We start from the raw sequence: 11,806 nt of genomic DNA on the forward strand, positions 1-11,806 counted from the left end.
CATAAGATCTTTGTAACTAGATCTTAATACCCAGTATGTACTAAGTTTCGCCATGGTCCATCATTGATGAATAATTTCAAATCTAAGTCATTAGCATTTGAATGTTATTTCACAATAGAGAGATATGTGTGTGATACACATAGGACCAATTAAGTTTTATGTACTCCCACTAAACTTCTTATACATCTATAAGAATCATGTACATTTTATGAAACTAAAATACTTATTAGCTTCACTAAAATACAGTTCCAACTCCCAATTGCTTGCTTAAATCTGTACTTAGATTTTATAAGCTAGCTTTCTCTTTCAAGCATTTATTTGGATCCACAAATCCTATGACATACCATGTACATAGTTTATTCCAACATTTGATTGAGGAATACGTTTTGTCATCCAATTGCTATATGTACCAATATGCAATCATTGCTTGAATTATAGACTTGAGCATTACGATTATGCATGAGGTTTCAACACAATTTACACCATGAATTTGCTTGCAACCTTTAGCAACTAATCTAGCTTTGTTGTGTGAACACAATTCCATGTTTGATGGTTTTTATCCTTAAAACAAACTTGCAACCAATAGGTGTGAACCCATTCTTGCAAATCAACAAAATTTCAATTTTGTCATCAAAACATTGAGTATGTTTTATGGCCTCTAACCATTTAAAACATTTGAGTCTATATATGGCCTCTAACCATTTTAGGGAATCTAGGTTTCGTCATAGCTTTCTTACAAGTCACAAACTCATTAATCTACATGATAATAGTTTGACTGCAAGTTGTAGGTTTCTTCACTATTTAATAGAAGAATCTCAAAGTTTCATTGACCTGATCTCTATGTTTCTTTACTATCTAATAGAAGAATCTCATAGTTTCAGTGACTTGAATTCTATGCCTACTTGGGTATAGAACTTCAAACATTAGAATATCAATAGCCACTTGAAAGTCCTTTGAATATTCTGTTCTCTTTGAAGCACTTGTAAAGTCTTCTAAGAGATATCTATTCTTTAAAGCCACTTCTAAAGTCCTTAAAGAATAAGTTCGGATTTTCTGAAGTACTTCGAAAAGCCTCCGGAATGTCCGTTTATGTTTGTTGTTCGCCTCGAAAACTTTCGAGGTCTATTTTCTCCCACTTGTCATTTTGGAAACGAATCTCCAAAAGGACATTATTTCGAGCAAACAAACATTATGTTCTCAAAAATTCGTGGTAGAAACAATACCCTTGTGTCTCATTTGAATAAATCACAATGAAACATATATCTAGACTTGGGCCTTAGTTTGTTGAATAACAAACACTAAGCTCCCACTGAGTTTAGCAACTCTTTAGATATATATAATTGAAAAGATATCCTGAAATTACTTTTCAATAGCTTTGACGAATTTGGTTTAGTTTGGTGGTAGTTGAGCATTTTGTTTTAGAAATTATAGGAAAAGTCTTTATGATTCATCATTGATCGAATCAAGTGCTAATTGACTTCGATTATTCCAACTACGATATGCCATATCTTATGGACCTAGATTGTGAAATTACAACACACAATCATTGATGATCATATTTGGTCTCAAGTAATCATCAACATGATCTAACCTAGATCTTTATGATTTCTTGCCAAGTGGATTTTATACTTCTGAATCTTTGAACTAGCCAAACAGATTCAACTTATATCACATTTGAGTAAATAAACCTACATTCACTCAAATCCATGCGAAATAATAAAGTCATAAAATATTTCTTTAGCTTTGAACTCTATTGTCTAGGCGTTCTAACAATAGTTCACATCTTTTGTTACTTTCAACAAGTAAGACTAGCTTGTCTTAAGTTGATCTAGAAATCAACCAACTTTCAAAAGTCCATTAAAATAGAGTTTTTGAATGTTAACTTGTTGATATGGTCTAAGCAACAATGCCAAAGATTAGTGGAACTCAAATCAAGGGGTTGATTTGAACCTTAGTAAAGTTCTTTAAAGAGTTGTTTGTTTTAATCAAGCATATTGACTCAACCTGTAATTGACCATTTCATTCAAATAAACAAACAAACATTGTTTTTGTTCTTCTGAATGTGAGTCTTTCTGTGTTTGAAGCAGAAATTTAGGTATGTTGATTATGGAACAAAATAGCCATTAAGTTCCATCCTTTGAAAGGACTTAAAACAAACTAGATGACCCTACAACTAATGTAGCATTGCCATGCTTCATTTCCCACTTGTAGGTCATTAGTGTATCCTAGCTTCCATTGTTTGAGTTATTACCGAAGTAAGAACCTCAAGCGGTATATGATACCAAGGAAGTTTGATTGCTAGGTCACTTCTCTTTAAACTTATAGGTAGAACCGGAATCGTAAATTCCTTTCATTTGTTCCTTTGTTTTCCTATTTCTTGTACCCTTTCTTATAGTCTTAAGAATTGAATTCTTTAGTGTTGACTTTTATACTTTGTTAGACATATCCAATGTCACCAACAAGGTTCTTTACCATTTATGTTGAATATTTTGTTTCAACTAGATGATCTTACCAGAAGCTTCTAAAGTTCTCTAAGTATCGATCTATTCGAATGTCTAGGGACTAGACTCATTCGAGAATTAAATGGACAAAGATATTAGGTTGTTAACCATTGGTAAAGCTGAGCGTATTAGACTCAATGCTTTATGATCTCAAAACTACAGTGTATTTTGAATTCACAAGCACCAATTGGTTTGCCATTCGATTTTGATATTCGAAAACAACCATAAAAGTCGATATAAGAAACGTACATTTTAAATTGCTCACTTTCTCTCTTTTCCGTGAATCGTTCTTGGATTCACTACCAATCAAGGAAATTTACTGTTACCTTTCTAAAAGGATTTATTGCAGTGCAAGATATTTAATTATAAACAATAATTAAAACATACATTGAAGCATGCAAAGTCTAAACATTTATCATGAATAATAACTTGAAATTAAAGCAACCATGCAATTCAAACAAGTTATTAGCATTTTATTCGATTTTATTGTTCCGGCAGGTGTGAATAAAATGATTCCAAGACCCTAAAACCATTGAAGAATTAAGCACAGTTTGTCGACTCAATTCTAAAACATTTTAGGTAAGCAAAAGCCTTTTGCTAATAGTCTAGAAACTACTCTTGGTTGATAGGTACGTCTAAGAACTTATTAGGTAAACCTATCGAATTTGCCACGACATAAAAGGACTCCTTACTTATATCGTTGAGTTTCACCAAAACTAACATGTACTCACAATTATTTGTGTACCTTGCCCCTTTAGGACCAATAAGTAACACCTCGCTGAGCGAAAACTATTACTAGATTGATGTAAAGGATATCCAAGCAAGTGTATATTTTGGCATGGCACCTTTTAACTCAATTTTTAAGTTTGGAACTTAAGGCTCTTACTATGTTGGTTAGATTTTAAGTGAACTAAAATCCTTAATCATGCAACATAATCAAGCTTTTGATCTCATGCATTTTAAGACATATTTAAAGCAATAAATAACTTAAAACATGCATAAGATATTTGTGATCTAGTATGGCCCGACTTCATCTTGAAGCTTTGACTTCAAAGTCCGTCTTGAAAATCTCCGTGGGAGGCACCATTTTCTTCAAATAGGATAAGCTATAACTAATTACAACTATTTGATGGTTCGCAGACCATATTTGAATTGAAAAATAACTTTGGTACTTTAGACCAATTACATTCAAATTAATGGTACGCAGACCATATTTTCTATCCTATTTGGGCCATACTAGTCACTTCATAACCTGCAAAACAGTACATATACAATATATACCATTCACCCATTCATTATCATGAATGGCCCACATAGCTGGTTAGTTAAACACATTATGCATCACGTAAACATTTGCAGCAATTAATCAAGGGCACCAATAATCTACCAATTATTCAGTCCTTATTAATTCTAATCGAGTTGTTTTAACCTTAAGGATTTGTAGACCTAATCAAGAGTTTATGACTAAAAAGTGCTCCCACTCAAACCAATAAATTCATATGCTTTACTAATTTTAAACATAAAATTGTATTTCTAGTCTAACCGGAAACATACAAATTTAATTAAAATTTAAAGCTCATATAAATTTATAATTGAATCCAAAAATTTAATTTTAATTTCAGTCGCATTTAAATTAATTCATGATTTTAATTTTAGTAAAATAATTAGAATAAATTCCATTTATTATAATTATAATATTCAAAATTAAAATCCAAGAAATTAATTCAAATTATTAATTTTAAAATTAATTAAAATTACGTGAACTGAAATTTTCAAATTAAACATTCAAAACGATCTAATCGAAACGCAAACACCCTACGCGTTGCACGCCCATGGGCTGTACGCACACAGCCATTGCTGGCCATGTGCGCGCAGCCCATGCGCTCGTTGCATAGCTGCTGCTGTCCCATACGCAAGCCTCCGCACAGCGCCCACCGCACGCGAGCTATCGCTCGCAGCGCGCGCGCGTTACCGCGCTCGCTGGTGCGCGCGAGCCATCGCTCGCTGGGGCGCTGCATCGCTCGCTGGCGCGCGAGATCGCTCGCTGGTGCGCGCGAGTGATGCTGTGCGCAGCGCTCGTGGCACGCGAGCTTGCGCTCGCTGCGCACGAGGCTGCGCGCTGTTGTGCGAGGCAGCGCGCGCTGTGGCGCAGCTCGCTTGCTGCCCACACGCGACTGCCTTGGCTCGCCCCTCGCCCATGCCCATCCGTTCATCGCTCGTGGCACACGACACAAGGCAGGGCTGCTGCCTTGTGCTCGTGCACTACGCCCTTGCTCATTGCATTCGTGCCGCACGGGCGACGAGCTCCCTTGCTCGTCGTCGCATGCCCGCATTATACAACACCCCTTAAGGGTAACACGAAGCGTCCATTGCTTCGTGCGTGCAAGTTATTTGAACGAATCGCATAAAAATTTAAAATTTATATTTAAAATTAATGACAAATTAATAAATAATATTAATTTCATAATTTTAGGGCGAAAAAATCGAAAATTTATTATCCAATTGATTTCCGATTGATATGGATTCAAGTCTAGGTCATAAAAATTTAAAATTTATCGTAAATTTACAATTTTTATGGTGGTTTTTAATCATAGGTTTCTAATTAAATTACAATTAATTATGAAAATCAAATTAATTCTAAATTATTCTAATTTTCAACAAATTAATCATAATTACAAATTAGATTGCATAATTAACAAGACTAGGCATTCAAACTTGTTAAACATATGCAGTAGGTCAATCAAAAATTCAAGATTTATCAACAGGAATCGCAAATATTTAATTTAACATCTTAAATTTACGAAATTTTGCATCCGAAAAACTAAAACCTTCGAAAAGTCATAGTTAGACTTCGAATTTGAGAATTCTGGGTTCGGCAGAAAAATACTATTTTTGTCAAAATTTTAGAATGCCTTTTACATGCGGAATTGACACAAAAATCACTCAATTCGGATGAGTAATGAAGAAACTGCCGAAAAACTGCGTACATATATTTAAATAAACGCAATTTGCAATTAATTAACAATTACGAAAATTAATCACCCCTTTTAATTCTTGCAAATTTGTAATATTTAACCATGTTCATGCAATTTAGATTATGAAAATAATAAGGGGCTCGTGATACCACTGTTAGGTTATGATACATATGACATTTACATAAATCATGCGGAAACAACCATTAACCCAGGAATCATATTATTTACACATAATCATATAGCATAATTAGATGCATACTCTTTGTTGCGTGCCCTCCCTAGCTGCGCCCGAACCGAACAAGAACAAGTCTTTTAGGACTCCAAATGTCGTCCCTCCGTAGATAGTCCACAGCACGTCCGGATCCGCCTTAAGATTGACCAACTAGAATCGCCCTTAAGGTTCTAGAAAATTCGGCACTTTTATGAGCAAGATGTGTTTTAATTTTCTCTCAAAAAACTCACTTTTGAATACTTTGAAACTTGTATATAAATTATGACCCCTAGGCCTTTATTTATAGAGTTATGGAAAAGGAATCGTAATCCTAGTAGGATGCGAATTAATTGGAATTAGAATTCTACATGAATTCTACTTAATCAATTTATCCAATAGGAATAGACATTTAATCATGCACTGACTCTTGCAGATTCAGGAATCTCGCATAAGCTGAAACTCACACACACACGGCAGCCACAAGGGCTGCCCATGCATGCGAGCAGCAGCCCACGCAGCGCGGCCCACGCATGCGCGGCCTTGTGCGCGCTGGGCTGTGGCGTGCGTGCTTGCTGGGCGATGGCCTGGCTTCGTGCTGGGCCTTCGTCCGGCAGGCCTCGTCCGATGCTAATTCGTACGATACGCTTCCGATTAAATTTCCATTTCCGGAATCTATTTCCGATACGAACAATATTTAATATTTCCGATTCCGGAATTAATTTCCGTTTCGAACAAATATTTAATATTTCCGTTTCCGGAATTATTTTCCGATTCCGGCAATATTTCCGATTCTGACAATATTTCCGTTTCCGGCAATATTTCCGATTCTGGTAATATTTCCATTTCCAATAATATTTTCCGATACGTACCATGTTTCCGTTTCCGGTAACATCTACGACTTGGATAATATTCATATTTCCGATACGATCCATATTTCCGTTTCCGGCAATATCATCGTTTCCGGAGTATTCATTTCTTGCCTGTGACGATCTTAGCTCCCACTGAAACCAAGATCCGTCGGTTCCGAATATTCATAGATGGAGTATTTAATGCCATTAAATACTTGATCCGTTTACGTACTATTTGTGTGACCCTACGGGTTCAGTCAAGAGTAAGCTGTGGATTAATATCATTAATTCCACTTGAACTGAAGCGGCCTCTAGCTAGGCATTCAGCTCACTTGATCTCACTGAATTATTAACTTGTTAATTAATACTGAACCGCATTTATTAGACTTAACATCGAATGCATACTTGGACCAAGGGCATTATTTCCTTACTTTTCCAGCTTACTGCTCCTCCGTTGAGGCAGAAGACAAACCCAGACTGTGATCTGAAATCATCTTTGTCGGTTTGGAAACTTGCGTCCGTATAGCCTTTAACAATTAATTCATCATCTCCACCATAGACCAGGAAGTCATCTTTGTGCCTTTTCAGGTACTTCAGAATATTCTTGGCAGCAGTCCAATGCGCCTCTCCTGGGTCTGACTGGTATCTGCTCGTAGCACTGAGTGCGTACGCAACATCCGGGCGTGTACATATCATAGCATACATTATTGAACCAACCAATGATGCATATGGAATCCCATTCATTCGTCTACGCTCATCAAGTGTTTTTGGGCACTGAGTCTTGCTTAGAGTCATTCCATGAGACATGGGTAGGTAGCCTCGCTTGGAGTCCGCCATCTTGAACCTATCAAGCACCTTATTGATATAAGTGCTTTGACTAAGTCCAATCATCTTTTTAGATCTATCTCTGTAAATCTTGATGCCCAATATGTACTGTGCTTCTCCTAGATCCTTCATCGAAAAACATTTCCCAAGCCAAATCTTGACAGAGTTCAACATAGGAATGTCATTTCCGATAAGCAATATGTCGTCGACATATAATACTAGGAAAGCAATTTTGCTCCCACTGACCTTCTTGTATACACAAGATTCGTCTGCGTTCTTGATGAAACCAAAGTCACTGACTGCTTCATCAAAACGTATATTCCAGCTCCTGGATGCCTGCTTCAATCCGTAGATTGACTTCTTTAGCTTGCATACCTTTTTAGCATTCTTTGGATCCTCAAAACCTTCAGGCTGTGTCATAAACACAGTTTCTGTTAAAACGCCGTTTAAGAAAGCAGTTTTGACATCCATCTGCCATATTTCGTAATCGTAATATGCAGCGATTGCTAACATTATTCGAATAGACTTTAGCATTGCAACTGGTGAAAAGGTTTCATCGTAATCCACGCCGTGGACTTGCCTGTAACCTTTTGCAACCAATCTAGCTTTGAAAACTTCAAGTTTCCCATCCTTGTCCTTTTTCAGTTTGAAAACCCATTTGCTTCCAATGGCTTGGTAGCCATCTGGCAAATCGACCAAATCCCATACTTGGTTTTCAGACATGGAGTCTAATTCAGATTGCATGGCTTCTTGCCATTGCTTGGAGCTAGGGCTCGTCATAGCTTGCTTGTAAGTCGCAGGTTCATCACTTTCAAGTAATAGAACGTCATAGCTCTCGTTCGTCAAAATACCTAAGTACCTTTCCGATTGAGATCTATATCTTTGCGATCTACGCGGGGTAACATTTCTAGATTGACCATGATTCTCACCAGATTCTTCTAAAGATCTCTGAGTTTCATCCTGAATGTCATCTTGAGCATTCTCTAGAGTTTGTTGTTCGACTCGAATTTCTTCGAGGTCTACTTTTCTCCCACTTGTCATTTTGGAAATATGATTCTTCTCCAAAAAGACACCATCTCGAGCAACAAACACTTTGTTCTCAGATGTATTGTAGAAGTAATACCCCTTTGTTTCCTTTGGATAGCCCACAAGGATACATTTGTCAGATTTTGGATGAAGTTTGTCTGAAATTAATCGTTTGACGTATACTTCACATCCCCAAATCTTAAGAAAAGACACATTTGGAGGTTTTCCAAACCATAATTCGTATGGAGTCTTTTCGACAGCTTTAGACGGAGCTCTATTTATAGTGAGTGCAGCTGTATTTAGTGCATGTCCCCAAAATTCTAATGGAAGTTCGGCCTGACCCATCATTGACCTGACCATGTCTAGCAAGGTTCTGTTCCTCCGTTCTGACACACCGTTCCATTGTGGTGTTCCAGGAGGAGTCAATTCTGATAGAATTCCACATTCTTTCAGATGGTCATCAAATTCATAGCTCAGATATTCACCGCCTCTATCAGACCGCAGTGCCTTAATCTTCTTGCTTAATTGATTCTCTACTTCACTCTGAAATTCCTTGAATTTGTCAAAGGATTCAGACTTATGCTTCATTAGGTAGACATAACCATACCTACTGAAGTCATCAGTGAAAGTGATAAAGTAGCTGAAACCACCTCTAGCATTTGTACTCATTGGTCCACATACATCTGTATGGATTAAACCCAATAGTTCATTTGCTCTTTCTCCAACTTTAGAGAAAGGTTGCTTTGTCATTTTGCCAAGTAAACATGATTCGCATTTACCATAATCCTCTAAGTCAAATGGTTCTAGAATTCCTTCCCTTTGAAGTCTTTCTAAGCGTTTCAAGTTTATATGGCCTAATCGACAATGCCACAGATAGGTGAGATCTGAATCATCCTTTTTGGCCTTTTTGGTATTTATGTTATATACTTGTTTGTCGTGATCTAATAAATAAAGTCCATTGACTAATCTAGCAGATCCATAAAACATCTCTTTAAAATAAAACGAACAACTATTGTCTTTTATTATAAAGGAAAATCCCTTAGCATCTAAGCAAGAAACTGAAATGATGTTTTTAGTAAGACTTGGAACATGGAAACATTCTTCCAGTTCCAAAACTAGCCCGGAGGGCAACGACAAATAGTAAGTTCCTACAGCTAATGCAGCAATCCGTGCTCCATTTCCCACTCGTAGGTCGACTTCACCCTTGCTTAACTTTCTACTTCTTCTTAGTCCCTGTGGATTGGAACATAAGTGTGAGCCACAACCTGTATCTAATACCCAAGAAGTTGAATTAGCAAGTATACAGTCTATAACGAAAATACCTGAAGATGGAACGACTGTTCCGTTCTTCTGATCTTCCTTTAGCTTTGGACATTCTCTTTTGTAATGGCCTATTCCATTACAATAAAGACAGCTTGATGTGGACTTGTCCTGCTTTGATTTAGCATTGCCCTTGGACTTTCCACCTTTCTTGAATGGTCTCTTTCTAGCCTTGAGTAAATCTTTGGCTTCACAGTCCAGTACTATTTCAGCCTTTCTGACAAGGTGAATAAATTCTGCAACTGTTTCTTCTCTTGGTTCACTTAGGTATTGTTGCTTGAAGCGACCAAACCCACTGTGTAGTGAATTGAGCAAGACAGAGACTGCCATCCTTTCGCTTATTGGTGTTCCTAGTAGACTTAGGCGATCAAAATATGAACACATAAGATCCACATGGAACCTCAGTGGGACGCCTACCCTCTGTTTAGTGCGAAGGAGCTGAACATGTGTTTCTTGGACCTCCATCCTATAACACCTGTTGGGAGAACTAACCTTTAGCCCAGACATTGATTCAATCAACTCATGGACGTTCAGGTCCCTGTCCTCCGTACTTCCACGACAGATATCCCTCAGATTCTTGATGAGCGTAAAAGGTTCATAAGCTACAAACCTTCTAGCCCAATCATCAGGGATATTGTTCAGCATGAGACTCATAACCTTTTTGAGATCCGCATCCCAGGCGTAAAATCTCTCAGGGGTCATGTCTCTGGCATAGTAGCTTGGCATGGGATGTGATAGTACATACTCAAGTCCATTGAGTTTGACTATTTCAACTAGCTTAGCTTCCCATTCAAGAAAATTTGTCAGGTTCAGCTTGACCATAAGCTCAGAACCCATGATGATGTTTTGATTGTTGTTTGCCATATTAAAAACTACAATTGAAAAGAATAAACAAATAAATAACCATTCACAGTTTCTCTTAATAAACTTAAATTCTAGCATACATGCATAATTCAATGTTTATTAAGCATTTTATTCAAGTTATGTGTTCCGGCAGGTGTGAATAAAATGATTCCAAGATCCTAAAATCATTGAAGAACTAAGCACAGTTTGTCGACTTAATCCTAGAACATCTTAGGTAAGCAAAAGCCTTTTGCTAATAGTCTAGAAACTATTCTTGGTTGATAGGTACGTCTAAGAACTTATTAGGTAAACCTATCGAATTTGCCACGACATAAAAGGACTCCTTACTTATATCGTTGAGTTTCACCAAAACTAACATGTACTCACAATTATTTGTGTACCTTGCCCCTTTAGGACCAATAAGTAACACCTCGCTGAGCGAAAACTATTACTAGATTGATGTAAAGGATATCCAAGCAAGTGTATATTTTGGCATGGCACCTTTTAACTCAATTTTTAAGTTTGGAACTTAAGGCTCTTACTATGTTGGTTAGATTTTAAGTGAACTAAAATCCTTAATCATGCAACATAATCAAGCTTTTGATCTCATGCATTTTAAGACATATTTAAAGCAATAAATAACTTAAAACATGCATAAGATATTTGTGATCTAGTATGGCCCGACTTCATCTTGAAGCTTTGACTTCAAAGTCCGTCTTGAAAATCTCCGTGGGAGGCACCATTTTCTTCAAATAGGATAAGCTATAACTAATTACAACTATTTGATGGTACGCAGACCATACTTGAATTGAAAAATAACTTTGGTGCTTTAGACCAATTACATTCAAATTAATGGTACGCAGACCATATTTTCTATCCTATTTGGGCCATACTAGTCACTTCATAACCTGCAAAACAGTACATATACAATATATACCATTCACCCATTCATTATCATGAATGGCCCACATAGCTGGTTAGTAAAACACATTATGCATCACGTAAACATTTGCAGCAATTAATCAAGGGCACCAATAATCTACCAATTATTCAGTCCTTATTAATTCTAATCAAGTTGTTTTAACCTTAAGGATTTGTAGACCTAATCAAGAGTTTATGACTAAAAAGCGCTCCCACTTAAACCAATAAATTCATATGCTTTACTAATTTTAAACATAAAATTTTATTTCTAGTCTAACCGGAAACATACAAATTTAATTAAAATTTAAAGCTCATATAAATTTATAATTGAATCCA

The 11,806-nt window shown here is 36.7% G+C and overlaps 1 protein-coding gene across 1 annotated transcript; it reads right to left on the bottom strand.

The window, feature by feature from the left end:
• Positions 1-9,431: 9,431 nt before the first annotated feature.
• Positions 9,432-10,064, bottom strand: LOC130469092 (uncharacterized). The gene is made up of 2 exons (XM_056838074.1): positions 9,709-10,064; positions 9,432-9,619 (listed from the first exon to the last, which is right to left on the bottom strand). The coding sequence occupies exons 1-2, from the start codon at positions 10,034-10,036 to the stop codon at positions 9,603-9,605; spliced, it is 345 nt and encodes a 114-aa protein (XP_056694052.1). The 5' UTR covers positions 10,037-10,064; the 3' UTR covers positions 9,432-9,602.
• Between the last annotated feature and the right edge of the window lie 1,742 nt (positions 10,065-11,806).

This window comes from Spinacia oleracea, chromosome 3 (genome assembly GCF_020520425.1).
Source record: "Spinacia oleracea cultivar Varoflay chromosome 3, BTI_SOV_V1, whole genome shotgun sequence".
Lineage (NCBI taxonomy): Eukaryota > Viridiplantae > Streptophyta > Magnoliopsida > Caryophyllales > Amaranthaceae > Spinacia > Spinacia oleracea.